Source organism: Mustela lutreola, chromosome 8 (genome assembly GCF_030435805.1).
Source record: "Mustela lutreola isolate mMusLut2 chromosome 8, mMusLut2.pri, whole genome shotgun sequence".
Lineage (NCBI taxonomy): Eukaryota > Metazoa > Chordata > Mammalia > Carnivora > Mustelidae > Mustela > Mustela lutreola.
In genome coordinates this window covers 133,740,781-133,759,649 of record NC_081297.1, presented here as the reverse complement: position 1 = coordinate 133,759,649, position 18,869 = coordinate 133,740,781, and the positions used below count along the sequence as shown (strand labels likewise).

The 18,869-nt window shown below is 45.2% G+C and overlaps 1 protein-coding gene and 1 long non-coding RNA gene across 3 annotated transcripts in view; one reads left to right on the top strand and one right to left on the bottom strand.

The window, feature by feature from the left end:
• STAB2 (stabilin 2) overlaps positions 1 to 18,869 on the bottom strand; it is a 166,905-nt gene that overhangs the window by 54,159 nt on the left and 93,877 nt on the right. For both annotated transcript variants that reach the window (XR_009356928.1, XM_059186690.1), the window contains exons 31-39: positions 17,880 to 17,957; positions 15,526 to 15,624; positions 15,330 to 15,437; positions 11,912 to 12,043; positions 8,772 to 8,900; positions 7,389 to 7,445; positions 6,339 to 6,434; positions 4,004 to 4,199; positions 2,509 to 2,604 (exon numbers count right to left, since the gene is read on the bottom strand). Coding sequence is in view for 1 of the 2 variants with exons in the window: in XM_059186690.1 (XP_059042673.1) it covers positions 2,509 to 2,604; positions 4,004 to 4,199; positions 6,339 to 6,434; positions 7,389 to 7,445; positions 8,772 to 8,900; positions 11,912 to 12,043; positions 15,330 to 15,437; positions 15,526 to 15,624; positions 17,880 to 17,957 (991 nt within the window). In the remaining variant the exon portion in view is untranslated. The remainder of the gene's footprint in view (positions 1 to 2,508; positions 2,605 to 4,003; positions 4,200 to 6,338; positions 6,435 to 7,388; positions 7,446 to 8,771; positions 8,901 to 11,911; positions 12,044 to 15,329; positions 15,438 to 15,525; positions 15,625 to 17,879; positions 17,958 to 18,869) is intronic.
• Positions 7,781 to 15,532, top strand: LOC131839344 (uncharacterized). The gene is made up of 3 exons (XR_009356929.1): positions 7,781 to 8,551; positions 13,821 to 13,935; positions 14,941 to 15,532. It is a non-coding gene; the product is annotated as an uncharacterized LOC131839344 (long non-coding RNA).

Here is an 18,869-nt window from a genome sequence, read left to right as displayed (position 1 = left end):
GAGTGGCCTGTTTTGCGTCAGAGGCAACAGTGAGAGGCTTCGTGGGCTGGAATGTGTGCAATGAGATTTTGTGTCTTGATGTTTGCTCTTCCTTGAGCCTGGAAATCCCTTATGTTGCCATTCTCTGTTGGTTGAACTCCCCGTCATCTTTTAGGTCCTCCTCTCTGAAAGGGGCTCTAAATCTTTGAGAATGTCAGTGAGCAGGTAGTGGCGACATGCTGTGCCCCTTTGGGTGGGCTGAGGTGCCCTTGTGTGTGGCCTCAGTGATGTCTGCCATGAGCTCGGGAGTGGGGCGTTTGCCCCCGACAAAGGAGTTCTCTTCCTCGCTCTAGTCTACAGGCTCTTTCCTCTGTGCGCTCATGCCATTGGTGTTCGAACACTATTGAACATTTATTTCCACGTCTAGGCTGGAAACTCCTTGTGCAGGGTGTGCACGGAGACCAGCCTGGCAAACTGGGTGAGGGCCAACTGGTGAAGAGCCTTGTTCTCCTCCCTGCCAAGCGGTTTCTCTTGCAGGCAATGAACTTTCTCCTGGAGGCAACGAAGAACCATAGCAGGTTGTCAAGTCCGGGCAGGGGGTGGGAAGTAGAATCTGACCTATGACTATGGGCTGAATGTTTGTGTCCCCTTTCTCCTGCCATTCCATGTCTTGAAGCCTAATCTCCAGGGGGATGGGGGATGGTATTGGGGGTTGGGCCTTTGGAGATGGTCAGGTCATAAAGGTGGAGCGCTCACGAATGGGATGGGTGCCTTTATGAAAGAGAGCCCAGAGAGCACCCTGGCCTCTTCTGCTGTGTGAGGACATGAGAGATTGGCTGGCTGCAACCCAGAAGAGGATTCTCACCAGAACCTCATGGTGCTGGCACTTGATCTCAGACTTCTAGCATCCAGAACTGTGAGGGAGAAATTTTGGCTGCTTATAATCTATCTTGTCTCTAGTATTTGTTATAGCAGCCCGAACTAAGACATCTATGTTTTGGAAAGTTCTCTCTGGCAGCCGTGTGGAGGGTGCACTTGAGGAAGACTGGACAGAAGGCAGAGGGACAGATCCCAAGGCTCCTGCTGGGAGCTGAGCAGCAGGAAGGTTGTGGGGTTAGAAGAATGTGGACATGCTAGCGAGGGAGTGAGGAGGTGGGTGTGGAAGGCCTTAAGACCAAGCGGGTGGTGTCTAGATTGGGTGAGCATGTGGAGGTAGGTTGGGTCTTTCTCCCCAGTAAGGAAAGCAGGAAGAGTGAGCCTGGAGGTCCGTCCTTGGAGCACCTTGAGAAACATCAGTGCAGGGCTCCTGGCTGGTGCAGTCGGTTATGTGTCTGACTCTTGGTTTTGTCTCAGGTCATGATCTCCAGGTCATGGGGCGAGTCCAGTGTTGGGCTCTGGGCTCAGCAGGGAGTCTGCTTAAGTTTCTCTCTCCCTCTCTTTCTGCACCTCCCCTCCGCATTTTCTCTCTCTCTCAAACAAACAAATAAATCTTTAAAAAGAGGAAAAAAAAAACCCCACATCAGTACAGTGTGGTTGGGGTTGGGGGAAATGGGCCTATTCAGATCCTGTCAGTGGGAAGTTAAATGGATGTACTCTCTGAGGGACAACTTGGCAATAAGCAGCAAACCCTTCGCCCAAACTGCTAACTTGGGATTCAGAAATCCCATCTCTAGAAATACTGATGAATGAATTAGTTAGACAAATGCGAAAGATGTAATTAAAAATGATATTTATCAATATTTATTCACATGGAGAGATATCCATGACATATTGTGAAATGAAAAAGTAGGCTGTAACACTATGCAGAGTGTGGTCTCATCCACATGTTTATTACCTAGGAGAAGGATAGAAGCCTAATGTAAAATATTAATGATAGTTTGTTCCTGCTGTGGAAATGTATTTCTTATTTTCTTCTGCTTTCCTTTTTTTCTTTTTTAAAAGATATATTTATTTGAGAGAGAGAGAGAGTGTGAGCTTGAGCAGGGGGAGGGGCAGAGAGAGGAAGAGGAAGAGAATCTCAAGCAGACTCCTTGCTGAGCGCAGAGACCCATACAGGGCTCGATCTCACCACCCCGAGATCATGACCTGAGCCGAAATCAAGAGTAGGATGCTCAACCAACTGAGCCACCCAGGCACCCCCGCTTTTCTTTATTTTACAAACTTTTTGTGGCAAATAGGGCTACTTTGGTTGCCCAAGGAAGTAATAAAGGTGTTATTTCTTTTTCCTTTTTTAAAAAAAAGATGTTATTTATTTCTTTATTTGAAAGAGAGATGAGAGACAGAGAAAGACAACAAGCACTGGGGGGCAGAGGGAGAGGGAGAGACAGACTCCCTACTGATCAGGGAGCCCACCATGGGGCTCCATCCCAGAACCCCAAGATCATGACTTGAGCTGAAGGCAGACAATTAATGGACTGAGCCGCCCAGGCACCTCCTAAAAGTGTCATTTCTATTGTAGGAAGACAGAAGTGTAGCTGCTTGGAAGCGGGGCTAAGAACACATCATAAGGACTGAGAGACTTGCCCTTACCAGTATCGCAACTCACTCCCCGCCAGCCAACATCACATTCGCAGGAGCCATCGCCCGAGGGTCCTTGGTTGCATCTCCCATGGACACAAGAACACTCTAAGTGGAAAAGTGCCCACAGATTATTAGCCCTCTGACCCACGTTCTGGAACTCATTATCATTTACCATGAAGACACATTTCACATGAAGGGCACTTTACTCTCCCACCTGGTTCCAGAGAACCACTGTCTTTAACGGAGGGCTGGAATCATGGGTAGGGCAGGGACACAGGAGATCAAGTCAAATCATTTCATAATTTGATAGAGACTGTTGTGGGACCATGTAGCACTGTGGGTTCACAACCCAAGCAGGGTGAGAGTGTCCTTAGCTAAGCATTGCAGAGGACCCAGAACTGTGTGCGACGCCCAGGGACGGAACCATGTTTGTTCCATAAGGCCTGTCCACTAGGTTTATATAAACCTGGGGAGGCACTGCTTTCTTTAACAATGTAGAAAAGCCAATTTCTTTGTTACGCAGCAGCGCCTTGAGCCTCTAAGAGCTGGTGGAAAGCTTTGGATGCCTTCCTCTAAGAAAAACATTCAGATTTGGGGCTTTGCTGGACCCCATGAAGGTCATGTACAAATCGCTGGTTAGGAAGACCTGCACGAGTGGAAGCAGAAGATGCTTCCAAATGACAGAAAGAGTCAGCACTCTAGTTGCAACTATATACGATATGGTCCAACTGTAATGATTCAATTATATATTGGTTTTGTCTGGCGTGGAACGCTGATGACCAAGCAGTGATAAAAAAAGGTCCAATGTATGGTTTTTAGGGCAGGGTAGAAAAAAATGCCTTGTTTTCTCATCATGGATTAGGCAATTCCTCCCACGTGTGTGTGTCCTTGGGCACAAGGTCAGAGAAGGCAAACGGACGATGATTTTTGTGAAAACAGCTTAAAACATGTGGCTTGCTGAAGGTGCATTAATAGAATAGTCTTCAGGTAAAGGACTGCATGATTCGAGAGCAAGGATGTGGGACCAAGCAAGAGATGTATTCAAATCTCAGTTCTGCCTCCCACCAAGTGTGACCTTAAGGGAAGTCATTCCGCTCTATCTTAATACACTAGTCTGTACAATGGGTACATAAGGTTCCTGTGTGGGTTACACCAGACACTGTGCACAAGGGGCATTTCAAACTATCAAGCAATGTCCAAACTTGAGAGGCTGTGAGGATCCATGTGCAAAGGCAAACACAAAAACATGCAGTTGGTTGGGGAAGGTGAAGGCGGGGACTGGGGATGGGTTGGTAGGTCCATTAGTGACTGCAAATATTTGGAAAACACTTGTTCTTTGCAAATTACACAACACCCACATTCTTAAAATTCACGTGTTAACAGAGGTGGAATTCCAGCCCGGCGGGTGAGCTAGGGCGCTGAGGGTCCACTTCTCTGCCAGCGCCGGGGCTTCGCTCAGTGAGTGGGGAGGTCCGGCTCAGTGGGGAGGGAGGAGGGTGCGTACCTTGGTCGCAGTGGGGGCCATACTTGCCCTCCACGCAGGTCTCACAGGCCGTGCCTGAGAAGCCCTCTCCACACTCGCACACGCCTGTGCCGTTCACTCCGTCCAAGCAGATCCCGTTTCCAAAGCAGACGTTCTCAGCTCTTCCTGGGCAGGGCTGACACTGGGGACCGAAGAAGCCCGCACAGCATTCTCTCGTCTGAAACCAAGGGACAAGGCTGGGCTCAGACAAGGCCCCACCTCCATCACCCGGGGTTCTGTCCTGGTCGCGGTCTGGAGATCCTGCGGGTGGGGCTGGGTGTGCACAGGAGCTTGGACAGCACCTGGAGGCCGCCAGGGGCAGGATGCAGTGGGGAGGCAGAAAAGAGAGAAAGGGTAACGGCGAGGGAGAGATGAGGATGAAGACCAGCGGGAAAGGAGGCCGTGGGAGCAGAGTGAAGAACGAGGCAGCGGGCGGGACTGGAGGAGATTGTGCTGAGTGAAATAAACCAAGTGGAGAAAGTCAATTATCATATAGTTGCACCTACTTGTGGAGCATGAGGCATAACATGGAGGACATTGGGAGAAGAAGAGGAAAAGTGAATTGGGGGAAACTGGAAGGGAAGATGAACCGTGAGAGACTGTGGACTCTGAGAAACACAGCATTTTGGAGAGAAGGGAGTGGGGGGATGGGTAAGCATGGTGGTGGGTATTAAGGAGGGCATGTACTGCACGGAGCACTGGGTGTGGTGCATAAACAATGAATCTTGGAACACGGAAAAAATAAAGTTAAATTTTAAAAAATTAGGGGGGGAAAAAAAAAAAAGGACAATGCAGCTGATACCAGCAGGGGGGGAAGGGGAGAAGCTGTCACCATCCAGGAGCCCCGCCCCTTCCTGGTGTGTTTCTCATCAGGGGAAGCCTTCCGCATTTTAGAAGTAAATATCTCTCTCTCTCTCTCTCTCTCTCTCTTTTTTTTTTTTTTTTTGTAAATTTTAATTAAATTTTTAATTTTAATTCCAATAGAATTCACATAAAATGTTATATTAGTTGCAGGTACACCATATAGTGATTCAGCAATTCGATATAGTACCCAGTGCTCATCATGGTAAGAGCACCCCTTAATCCCCATCACTGATGGCTATATTCTTTTTTAAAAAACAGTATTTATTTATTTAATTTATTTGAAAGAGAGAGTGCACGCACATGCGCTCGTTCGTCTGCATGGTGGGGGAAGGGCCAGAGGGAGAGGGGGAAGCATGCTTCCTGCACAGCAGGGAGCCCAACACGGGGCTCTAACCCCGGATCATGACCTGAGCTGAAAGCAGAAGCTTAACCCACTGAGCCCCCCAGGTGCCCCAGATGCCTTTACCCTTGAGGGCACTAACACACATATGACTGCCTCACTCAGTGCTCAGCTCTGGAAGTGCTGACACTGTCTGTCACCATACAGCGTTGCTACATGATTACTGACTATGTTCTCTATGCTGCATTTTTCATCTCTGTCTTATTTTGTAACTGGAAGTTTGTACCCATAATTCCTTTCATTGATTTCACTCATTCCCCCACCCACCTCAGGCAATGACCAGTTTGTTCTCTGTGTTTAAGAATCTGCTGTTTTTTGTTTGTTTGTTGTTTTTTTTTGTTTGTTTGTTTCTTTGTTCCTTTGTTTTGTTCCACATAGAGAATTACCAAATCACTGTGCTGTACGTATGAAACGAATATACCATCATATGTTAATTATACTTCATTAAGAAATAAATGGGTGAGCATAGCTATGTTCTGATAAAACATTTCTGGATACTGGAAAACAAGACCCCAAACCCCCACAGACTCTTCTGCAGCTCCAACCTCTGCAGCTTAAAGGCCCAACAGTCTTGCGTCTGAAGGATAGGCAGAGGCTATGGCTAGTCTTCTAGGGGGAAGAGGCAGGACAGGAAGTTCTAAAGAATTTTCCAGCAGATAAAGATAAAGAAATTTCCAGCAGATTCCAAAGCAGCAGTGCAGACAGGCTTAGCTTTGGGGTCCTACGTTCTAAACAAGCAGGTGCCCCTTCTCTTTCCTTAGGAAGCCACCCATCTCCTCTGTCCCTGTTGTGACAATGAGGAAGTCCTCCTAGGCTCTCAGTCCTTTACCATGCAATTGAATAATGGAGCTTTTCCCAGTTTCCTGACTTATGTGGCTGTCCAGAGTTTTCCTGCTACCTCCACTACCTTGCATGACAAGGACAATGAGAAGAGAAGGAGGAAGAGGAGAGGCAGAAGGAATCGACAGGAAGCCATCTGAAAAGTGTGACATATGATAAAACTTCCCCATGCTGCTGCAGGCATTAGAAGGGCAATTCAACTGTTATACTCACAATGATGGTTTTCACACATTTTGCCTGGCACCCAATGAACAGGGATCGCTTGCCCATGAAATAAATGGTATAGATACATCTCCTCATCTCTTCACCCTGTGAAATGTAGATGATTACATCAGCTTTCGGGCGAGGGAGAAATTCCAGTCTCTAAGAGCAAGTAGGTGGAGGACGTATTGCTGTTTCTCCCACTGAAATGTTCTGGAAAGTGAGGGGGTTGTCTTCCTGGAGCTGCTTTGTAAGTAAGAAGACACAAAAACACACTATCGGCTGCCAGAACTGAACAGGTGGCGAAATCCAAATTATTATACCTTAAGGTGGTACTCTGTAAAAAGAACTTTCGTCTAGAGAATGAACTCACGTTCGGGAGAATTGTAGAGCACATTAGATAAGATTATTCTGTAACAACAAGATCAAACTCTAGTGTGAGAATCAGCATTGGTATCATCAGAAATTCTTGTTCTTATGCTGTGAGAGGTGCATAAGCATCTATTTTTTGTGATGATTGGAACATTATCAGAAGTGGCTTTCACAATAAATAGCTACAAGGAACATTGGTAATTAATTCAAAGATATGTTTACGTCTCCCAAGTTTTCCATCTGTTTCTTAGAGAAAGTTGTAACTTCAATTATAAAAGCAATTCAGGCAGGTGAAACTCATCCAGACGGATGTGGTTTTGGATATGGGGTCTGCCCTTCTCTGATAAGATTTCTTGCTCTTATCCTTAACAAGCTTCCAGGACTAAAAGATGTAGAAGGTGAAAAATCCCTTCCTGTATTGTATATTGACTGATGTGAACCCCAGCTTCTATTTATGTATTAATTAAATTTGCTTTGGTTCAAACAAGTGGATTCAAGACTTTAGAGAGATGCATATATGAAGGTAAAATGAAATTAAAACCAAGTACAGGAATTGAGGGCAGTGAAAATGAGGTATGCTTGAGGTTCATTTTCTTTCTTTTCTTTTTTTTTTTTTTTTTGAGGTTCATTTTCTAATTTGGACCTCCTGGGATCTGGAAACTACTTAATTAAAGCAAACAAAATACTTACTAGTTGTTTAGTTCCAACTGGGCAGACCGGTTGCTGGAGACACTTCCCACATTTTCCCTTGGTAAAACACAGAAAGGCAAGGTGAACATTTCACCATTCTTACTTTTAGTGCAAAGTGAGGCTGCAGGTGTTTTCCAGATCTTGGAGCTGAAGGTTTTAGGATGTAGAACTGAAACTCAGAAAGACATTAGGGAAGTTCATCTGGGCAACACTTGGGAGCACCTGGGAGCTAAGGGCTCAGGGTGGAGATCATATACATTATTAGAAAACAAAGAGCACAAGTTGAGAATGACAGACATTTTTAAATGTGACCCAGTCCTAGAACAGGAGGAGGTCAATGTGACTAGTTCTTTATTTATTTATTTATTTATTTATTTTTATTTAATGTGACTAGTTCTTAACTTGGCCCCCACCAGACAGGATAAGGTAGTTGTTCACGGTTCTGGCTCTGGGGCCAGACTGTCTGGATTTGAACTCCTTACTTGCCACTTATTAGTTTTTTTTTCCCCTAAGATTTTATTTATTTATTTGACAAACAGAGATCGCAAGTAGGCAGAGAGAGAGAGGCAAGCAGGCTCCCCGCCAAGCAGAAAGCCTATTGCGGGGCTTGATCCCAGGACTCTGAGATTATGACCTGAGCCAAAGGCAGAGGCTTTAACCCACTGAGCCACCCGGGTAGCCCACTACTTGTTAGTTCTGTGAACCTAGGTACATTGCTTAACCTCTTTGTGGCTCATTTTCCCCATCTGTAGAATGGGGATAATAATAATACCTGTTTTGTAGGGTGTGGTGAGGATGACTTCATACATGTAACATGTGTATGAACCCATATAAAACCATTATAACAGTAATAAAATACGTAAGTGTTTAGCACATAAGTGCCCCCCAAATGTCAGCAGTTATTACTATTATGGAAAGATCCTACACCACCCCATGGACTGGAATGAAAAGTCTCCATTACTGCATCCTCTGTTATACTGAAATAATGCAACTCTATATTTTCTGTTCCAGGAGACCAGGCTTGGGCAACACCTGACATAGGTGGACCATCACCCCCCTCCTCTCTGCGCCTATGCTAGGTGTGGCATGTTCCTGTCTGAGGAAGATCATGGCTTGAGAATCCCACTCAGTACAACCCTCCAGGAAAGTTCCCAGGCACTGAGGTACAATTCATTGCACTGGATTGTGAACCCATTGAGGACAGGGATCATGTCTTATTTATCTTTGTAGAGTCAAATTGATTCTGCCTCTTCGTATGTCAGAGATGCTCACTAAGTGTGTTTTTGAACTGAATTGAGATATCTTGATAGACAAATCTTGTGCTTAAACAGTTAATAAAAAATGAAGCCAACAGGTGCATCGTTGGCCTTGGATATAACTTACTCGTACAATAGTAGTGTCGTTATTATCACATCTATTCTTCTGAACTTCCAGAACTTTCCCCAAGCCATGGATCACTCCCTTGTCAGTGGCTGCATTGGTGTAGTTTATTGGAGCCTCATTTACATAGAGCTGTAAACAAGAGGGTTGAACGTGAGTTTGATTATAGTGATTTCAAGGGAAATAGCAACAATAGGGAACAGAGGCTATCAATATCACAGCAGTCTTGGAGATACTCCAGTATTCACCTGGAAGCCAAAAGTAGCACTTTGTAGAGGAAGGATCTCTCCTGGGAAAGAGAGTCTAAGTAACAGTCCGCATCTGGTACCATCTGGTTGTGTGACCTTGGGCCAGTTGCTTTTCCTCTCTGAATCTCAATTTCCTTTTTTTGGAAAAGGAAGAGAATGTTCTAGATCATCTCTAAGGTTTCTCTCCACCCCTCCCAGTAGTTGTTTATGGCTGTTTGAAGAATTCTGAATCATGATTGTTATGTGAGTCCCATTGGCAAAATGGCTTCCTGGGCGTGCTCCCCTGTGCTGTGGACTGGTGGTCCTGGAGGTCTGAATGCCTTCTAAAACCAAGACATGGAGAATGAAACTCATTGGCCTTTCTGTACATGTCTATGGTTAGCTTGTGGGAAACCCTTAGTAAGGCCAAGTGACAGGTATTTAAGAATAAAAATAATAAGCATTTTTTGAAGTGTTTTTGTTTGTGAAAAGTGTTCCACCAGATAACTCTCATTTCCCAGTGTGTGGCAAGTGCTCAGACGTTCTGCATTATATGCTACTAATTCAACTTCAACTTTGAGTGCAACATGTTTTGTTTTGATTTTTTTTAAAAGGAGGAGGCTACCTTAATGATTGAGTAATGCAAAACGAGTGAATCCATCTATTCGTTCATTAATATAACTAACAAAATTGGGGAAAAGAGTTCTTTTAAGAATTGGAGTGTGGGCGGGGCACCTGGGTGGCTCAGTGGGTTAAGCCGCTGCCTTCGGCTCAGGTCATGATCTCAGGGTCCTGGGGTCGAATCCCTAATCGGGCTCTCTGCTCAGCAGGGAGCCTGCTTCCCCTCTCTCTCTCTGTCTGCCTCTCCATCTACTTGTGATTTCTCTCTATCAAATAAATAAATAAAATCTTTAAAAAAAAAAAAAAAGAATTGGAGTGTGGGGGCGCCTGTGTGGCTCAGTGGGTTGGGGCCTCTGCCTTCGGCTCAGGTCATGATCCCAGGGTCCTGGGATCGAGCCCCGCATCGGGCTGTCTGCTCCGCAGAGAGCCTGCTTCCTCCTCTCTCTCTCTCTGCCTGCCTCTCTGCCTACTTGTGGTCTCTGTCTGTCAAATAAATGAATAGAATCTTTAAAAAAAAAAAAAAAGAATTGGAGTGTGTGTGTGTGTGTTTGAGTAGGTGTGAGTTGGAAGAAGGGGGAGTCTTTATTGTACTAAGAAAATGTTAAGTTTATATCCAGTAAGGGTTTAAAAATGATTAAGAACATCCCCAAACTCCCCACAGCAGCAATATTAAAATGACTCTTTCAGGTGCTGAATATGAACTCTTGTGGAATGTTAAAGCCCCTTATGATTTACTTGGAGTCAGGTGAATTTCCATTGGGTGTTGAGATAAATCATGGCCGAGCTCCACAGAGGTCTTCTAGCGTTTGTGTAGATTTGGAAAATTAGCAAGGAACCTTACAGGTGCTGTCAAATGGTGGTTGAAGCATGAACTTCCAGAATTCTGAGAAACTGAACTATTTAAAAAATATCAAAATGACAGAACTTCTGATGCTATCATACTGTTGATTTGGCCTTCAAAATGTCTGAATCATTTTCGCTGTGAGATGTCCTTAGAGAATTATGGGCTGCATTACAATTTTTACTTGAACACAAATTTTCTGGTTTAGAGAGATTTTTCCTACAACTCCATTGTCCTAAGAGAAAGTAAATGAGTTACCAATAAAAGAAAAACCTCTACTGTGAGATAGAACTATTTGTTTATTGTAAGTTAAAGCCTCTTGTGTATAATTTCTCTAGATCAAAGAATTTCCAAACAAATGGAAAATAACCATGACAGAGTTGAAATGGATTCAACTAACTGCAATAGAAAATTCATCTCTATGTGATGAAGTACGAAAAGATCAGATAAAAACAAAAAAATTCTAAGTTCTTTACATATAAAAAGTTGCCTTACTAGGAAATATAAGAAAACATATTTAAAAGGACCTCCTTGAAGTTATTCCATAACAGCTGGGATTATTTGCAGGAGTCAGAAAAAAATATTTGGAAGTAATGAGGAGTTAGGTTCTTTTTTGACCCAAGCATGTTGAAACAAGATGTCCACAAAATTTCACGTGTGATTCAGTGATGATACTACTGAGAACATTGTTTTAACACTGCACTTTTTAAAAGGACCAAATATTATTAATGCTAAAAAAGTCCATGATTAAACTTTCTTCCTCTTAATATCATGCCTCATTTATCTTAAACAATAATCTGTTTTTATTACTTTTTCTTATGAGAATTTACCCTAAAGTTATACTGAGTTTCCTGTTCAATTTTCATAACCAATCTTCATCCTTGATGTTTGAAATGTCATTAGAATTACAATTACTTAACTTATTTAGTTTCATCAATTCTTTTTCATGAATTCTGAACACTGAAATACTTAGTGGTTGTTGTGAGATAAATACTGGACTCCTGGTATGGGGTTCAGCCGGTCCTGGGACCAGGATGTGTACGATCAAGGAATTGTGACATTACTCATTCAGCTGCTCGATTCCACGTGTCACTTGGCCCCATGGAGTCAGTGCCACATCCTGGGTGTTGGGTTTTGCTGTCAGGTCTTCTATCTTAGAGACTGCTTGGGGAATGTCTGTTGGGTTTATTAGGAATCAGGGTCAGAGGGTACTTGTGACTGTTGGAATTCAAATACCATGATTAGTAAAGCCCACAATGATTATGCAAAGGCTGGTGACAGGGAGGGTGAACGGGGAGCTGGGCAGTCTCTTTGCTCTTTATGGTGAAAGACAGGTAACTGTCTTTTGTGGATAAGGCTTAGGAGGTACTGGTAAGATTATTCCAACATGGAAGTTATGACGGATGATAGGAGCTAAGACACTCACTCCTGGGTATTAAGTAAAAGGGTTGCACCTGGTCATCGTGGAGAAAGAAGCCAAGGAGGTAGGAAGAGCCCCGCATGGTCTCCCGATGCATGCCTTGGTGCAGGTCATTTTTCAGGAGTTTCTCCTCCAAGATCACGTGATACCTGATTATGTCTTCCTCCTGCAAAACAACTAGGGCTGAAAGTCAACCCGTAGGTCAGACAGTCCCCAGTCACTTAGTGGGCTGCCCCAGCATGCCCGGCCCTGTGGGAATTACTAGAGCAATAGCTTGTTGAATGGCAAGGTGTGACCAAGGCAGTAGGTATGAAATACTAAAGCTGAGACACATCACCTTGCACGTGATGGTCTTCCACATGGGATGGTCCAGAACTCCTGTTGTCACCTTAAAACCTAGACTGAAGCCATGAAGCTCGAGGGAGGATTTTAAAGATGATTTCTTTGAAGAGAGAGTCCCCAGCCTGCCTTTCACCCCAAGGGCCACGAGAGGATACTGGATGGGATGTTTTGAAGAATGTGATCTGTGTCCCCTGCAGATATGGTGGCCAGTGGGACTGGGGTTGTAACTCAGACCCGAGCAACCTCACGCCACGGATGGCTGGCAGGTTGATCCACTGTGGAGGGCTGAGAGGTGTCCCAGCACTGGGACAGGCCCATGACTCCCAGTGCTGTCTTAGGACAAGAGAGGACATGTGTCCTGTGGGCCAGGGGTGTGGCAGGGTCAGAGAGAACTGGGGCCTTAGGTCCTATCTTAGAGGGTGGCCTAGGGGGCCCGAGAGGCTTCCCCAGGGGAAAAGCTGGGGGCGGGTTCTGGATGCTTAGGGTCCAACGAGGAGATCAATGACTACAGGACTAGGGTGCATGCACGCAGGTCAAGGGGACAACAGTCAGAGACCACCAATTATGGTTGGGGTTTCCAAAGAACCACCAGAGCATCAGAAGGAGGGGGGAAGGAGGAGAGAGGGGAGGAGATAGAGAAAGAGAGAGAAAGGTCCCTATAAGACATTAATTAACATAATCTTTGGAGAATTTTCTCTCTCCACACTTAATAAATATTTTATGGACTCACAGAAAAAAGGAAAGAGAGAAGATGGAAGAGAGAACGAGAGAGAGAGAGAGAGAGAGAGAGAGAGAATATGACAGAGAGAAAGACAGCGTGAATGAGTGTTTTGAAACACTGGCCCAGCCTAGGAAGAGCAATGCCATCTCAAGACAGTGACAGTTAAATCAAGAACCTTCCCACCCTTTTAAGGTCTCCTCTTGACCACCAACACTTTCTGGCCTTCAACTTCAGACCCGATACAATCCACACTGAATTTAATGAGCTCAGGGAAGGGAATAGGAGGTTACTTAAGTCGATGGTCTTTCAGCTCCAAACCCACCCTCCACATTCTGCTTTGTGATCCTGGGGCCAGGACTCTGGTCCACATTTTTCCTTTGACAGGGCTCCCGTAAGGCTCTCCTGCTGGAAAGCACTAGAAAGAGACGGTGAGGCCTATGAGTGCAAAAGGAAGGAGAAGGAATTTCCTCATCCTGTTTGCTTCCTGTTCCTGTGGGCATCACCCCAGCCCCACTCTGCACCCCGGAAGTGGTAGCTGAAACTGGAGGGCAGTTTCTCAGACATCAGCACGTGCTGGGCAATGCCTTCTGCTAGAGTCTGGGTCTTGGGGTCATCAGGGTCAGAGACACCAGATGACCGGCATCCCCCCTCCACTGAGGTCTGAGCTACAGCTCTGTGGGGCTCTTCCTCTGTATTTCTAAGTTTTGGTGATTCTAACTTCTTTCATTTGTTCTCCTAGCCTTTGGGATCTAGATGCTTCCTGCAGTTGCTACCTCTGTGATTTCTCTCTCTCTCTCCTTTTAACCTTTCAGTTATACTTACACAGCTTTGTACCCAATAACCAATTCATGATATTAACCTCCCTCTGGTATGGTTTCAGTCTCCTGATGGATCCTGGTTGATTGAACAACAAACCCCCTCCTCCAGCTTCCTGCCTGGACAAAGCCCCAGCAGGGAACCATGAGAGAAGATGTGATTTAAAAATCCAGTTCAAGGTATTGATTATTACAGGGGCTGGGATTTTTTTTCTTAACTTAATGGAGACTCTGTTTGTGATTTCAAATGATCTTAGCACCCTTGGGGGAAACAGAAAGGTCATGGGATTGCCTGAAGTTTCCTGCCAAGGCAGGAAAAGAATATTTCCCACTGAATAGCTTCATAGGAACTGGAGCAGGGAAGGTGAAGGTGATTTCTGACCCCTCCCAAGAACCCTGCTTGTTCATCATGTCAGTCTCAGAAGTGTAGGATACCATCCCTGCCCTCAAGGACTTTGCAAGCTCCTTGGGGAGCTAAGGCCCTATTGCTTGAAAGAACAACTCATCACACCATATAGATGTTGAAGGGCGAGCAAATGGTTTGAACTCAGAAGCAGGAGAGATTTTTGGTTGGTGCAGGTGGTGGGCCAGCTTCCCCAAGGAGGTCAGACTGGATTTGAGGAATGGGTGGGAGTGATTCTGGAGGTGAAGACTGAAGGGGAGGCTTCCTGATTGAGGGGGGCAGCGTGTGCATGTGCACATGTGTGCATGTGTGTCTGTGAGTATGGGTAGATATGAACAAAGGTACCAAACACGCCTTTGGCTTGTTTGGCGTCTCTGAGACTGTCACTCTGGTTAGACCAGGGCAATTCTGCAGGGAATAGGTGGGCCCGAGGACAGCTTAGAGGAACTTCAGGTGTCCATCCATATTTCTCTAGGGTCTCTGTCTCAGCCACCTTATCTGAAGATATAAGGGAAAACAGTGTGCTTTCTTTACAAATATAGCTTCAAACATGTCCTCCCATCATGGGGTGGGGGCTGCGGGCAGGGCAACTCCGGCTCCTAAGCGAAAATTCTGGAGCAACCACTGAATGAAAGATGAATGGTGGCAGTTGACAGAGGCCTCAGGTACCTGGGCAGGTGGTCTGAAGACCGTCTTGTAAGAAATGGGGATCCACCCAAGGCTTTTCAGGCATAGAGTGGCAAGACTGGAGCCTGACATTCTTTGATAAAATCTTTTGACAGATTTGGACGGTCTAGCCCCAGACGTTAGGAATCAGGGAGGATGGAGGTGGGGAGAAGAGGAGGAGGAAGACAGAGATGACCCACTTCCTCCTTATCCCTGCCTCTGACATCTCAGCTGCCTGGGACCAGGGAGGCCAAGGTGGCGAAGCGGCAGGAGACCAGGAGGATCCTTCCAGATTCCTGAGACGCCTGCATCTTTGTGTTGGGGCCTGAGTGTGAACTTCCGGGAGTGCGAATGAGACACACGGGTGGAAATTTGCCTTAAGTATCTGGACATGGACAAGGAACTTTTGATGAGAGAGTGGAATGGTCCATGATTAATGGATTGAAAAATGTTGACTTTGAATGTTCAGAAAATAATTGTCCTGGTTATCATTCCCAGTACTTACTAGAGTTGTGACCTTCTTCTCCCGGATGTAATTCTCAATGGCGTCATTGTTTGGAGCAAACACAGTGTAAGCGCTGGCTGCCTCGATAGCACTGGCCAGGTTATATTGCTGTGATGGCGAGAGACAAAAAGGTGTGAGAGATGTCTCTGCGCATGTACCCCGAGTGAGCGGGCTGTGCAGAGAACATGGTACTTACAATGATGTAGCCCCGGAAGATGGAATAGTTGGGCATCTGATCCAGCCGGGTGAGCAGGTTTGGCAAGGAGACAGTTAGGCTTCTTTGGGGAACCAAAACCTGGGAAAGGAAGCCCCCGGAATCTGTTAGCATGTGTCCATAGGGCTTGCTACTTTCTGGTAGGTAGGGTCATGTCACACGACAAGATGCAATGATAAGGACCCCTGCTAGTCCACAAAGCACTTCTGCAAATTTAACGAAGGACACCTTTTCCTCTGACGGTTGGCAACACTCAATGAAGGTGCACAGTCTGGGAGTGAAGTGGGCTGGAGGTGAGCCTCATGCCACCCTGAGGCCAAGTGCTGATATGCAGATAATGCCCTGCACACATGTTCATGGTGGCCTTGGCAAAGGTGCCCATGGTGTCCAAGGGCAGGTGGAGGAGGTCCTTAGGGAGCCAGTGCAACCTGGAGGCTAACCAGAGAACTTGAACAAGATGACAGGCATCCACAATTCTTTTGCGGTCACATCACTTCTTCCTCAGTCCAGTTACTTAACCCTGAGGAGTCTTACTTGTTGTCTCCCTTGTGAATTGAGGACAGTTGCATTTACTCTCTTGCGGTTGCAGTAAAAATCACAGGAGATAATGGGACATGATACATTGTATAAGGCCTGTTACCTACTGTGCTGTCAATCATTCCAGTTATTACCACGTACAAGGGTAGAGGCTGGTGCTGATGAGGGACACAGAGACACAGCTCCCCCATCCCCAGGACATGCCATCACTTGGGGGTCTGGGACTATACCGTGAGGAAGAACTATCAGTACAAGAGGGCACAGTGTACCAAATGAGTTCTATACCCCTAAATCCCATGGAATTATGGAGAGGGGAGAAAGGAGTAAAACCAACATTTATTGAGGGAAGGTCTGCTAGGCAGTAGGCATCGAGGGAGAGAAGGTGTTGTTTTGTTCTTCCTGGGGAAGAAAGATGAGGCTCAGAGAGGTTATGTCCCTTGCCCAAGTTCACATAGCCAGATTCTGTATGCCATCCTTGATGATATGGGTGGCAGGATCAGAAAGGCTTCAGGAAGGAGCTGAGACATGATTGACCTCATGATAATATCGATCAGGACAGGACATGGGTTCAGGGGCTGTTGTACTAATAAAGTATGGCCATCCGAAATGTAAATAACGAGAGGTAATTTCACCTTTTTTTTTTTTTTTTTTAAAGGTTTTTAGTAGGAAAGCCAGGATGGAGAAGAAAAATACCCTTGATAAGTAATGTTCATTTGCATCATAAGAAGTCATAAACTGAGCATAGTTCCCTACAAGTGATCAGTTGCTCAAAAATGTTGTTTTTCTTAATGTATCTTGGTAATACAAGGGAATTGCAAAGTTTTTGCAAAATAATGCACCCAGGCATCTTACAAATGACTTCTTTCCTGCACAGAAATAGTTGACCTTTTCTGTAAATTAAAATCAAAAGTGAGTATAGAAGTGCCAAGTGAGGATAATTTTAGTTAAAGTGCTATTAGTTAATTGTCTTTTCCAATCTTCCACCCTTTGAAAGTTCCCAATATACCTTAAATTCTAACCTCAATTTTCAATGAAAATCCTAATATAGTAACAGAAAATTACAGGATAGCTTAAAACTGTTTCCCGCGAGGGGTGCCTGGGTGGCTCAGTGGGTTAAGCCGCTGCCTTCGGCTCAGGTCATGATCTCGGGGTCCTGGGATCGAGCCCCACATCGGGTTCTCTGCTCAGCAGGGAGCCTGCTTCCCTCTCTCTCTCTCTCTCTCTGCCTGCCTCTCTGCCTCTCTGTCTACTTGTGATCTACTTGTGATCTCTCTCTGTGAAATAAATAAATAAAATCTTTAAAAAAAAAAAAACTGTTTCCCGCGATACTTTTTTGTTTTATTTTGTACCTTTGAATACTGTTGCATTGTGTCTTAGAAGAAAATGAAAATTTCAAAATACTTTATCTACCTTTTTCCATATTTTTCTAGGGCTTCCTTACCCTATCTTTTTAGGGTGAAATCATGGAGAAAGGGAAGAGGGAAAAATAATGCATAACCACTTGCCTATCCTCCAGTTCTTGATTAAGATATTCACATAAATAAAAAATATAACATACTTGGTCACACTTGATGTAGGGGCCATTGCCAAATATAGGCTGAATAAGTAAGAACAGAGTCTGACTGGATGAAAAGAACCTCTAAGCAGTTTGAACATTAATGTCATGGAGCACAACACAGGATACTTTAACACTAGAGGAACGTACTTCCACCCCCACATCCCCTACCAAGCATCCTGTGCAGAAGTAATACGTGAAGTCAGAGGAGGTGCTGTCTGCATGGCAGGTGGCAAGCGTGTACCTTGTTGATGATGTGTATCACACCATTTGTGGCTACGTTGTCACCGTCAATGACAGATGCTCCTTCAATCGTTACAGTCTATAAATGCAAAGCACAGTGGGAAGGTGAGTCTCCATAGGGTAGGAAATTCAGGGATTGAAACTATTTCTGGGTTTTGTACTTCTCAAGCAGTAGTGACTTTTACATTTTTTACTATGGCCTGAAGTTAGAAATATCTTTAAATTGTGACACACCAGGCATCTCTCTCTCTCTCTCTCTCTCTCTCTCTCTCTCTCTCTCACACACACACACACACACTTAAAATGGAATGATAATTTCCTCTACTTTTGGGGAGGCCCCTAAATACCGATTCTGTTCTCTTCGACTTCATTCAAAGACTGCTGGTTGAGGCTCACCAAAGCGATCCTGTAGTCTGAAAAACCCTGTAGATGGTGTTGTGGGTTGCACTGTGTCCTCAGTATTCATATGTTGGGTTCCTAACCCCCAGTACTTCAGAATGGGACCTTATTTGGGAATAGGGTGTTTACAGAGGTAATCTCATTACATTGAGATCATTGCAGTCAGCCCTGCTCCAACATGGCTGGTGTTCTTCTAAGGAGAGGAAATTGGACACAGACCGCGGTCTGGGCAGAATGCTGTGTGAGCATGAAGAAGGCCATTGACAAGCCAAGGAGAGAGGCTGGAATGGCCCCTCCCAATAGCCCTCAGGAGCCAAACTTGTTCACCCCTCGATCTTGGACCTTTGGTCTTTAGAACCATGAGACAAAATGTTCTGCTGTTTGAACCACTCCCTTTGTGGTACGCTGTTATAACAGCCTTAGCAAACTCATATGGACAGCCCCTGACTTTCTTGATCCAAATGAACCCAGTTACTTTTCAAGAATATTTATTACCCAACCTACACACTCACCCAGCCACCAACCAGCCACAGCACAGCTGGGCTCCACTCTTTCTACTTTCTTTTCTTCCCCGACCCTTACCCTTTATTTG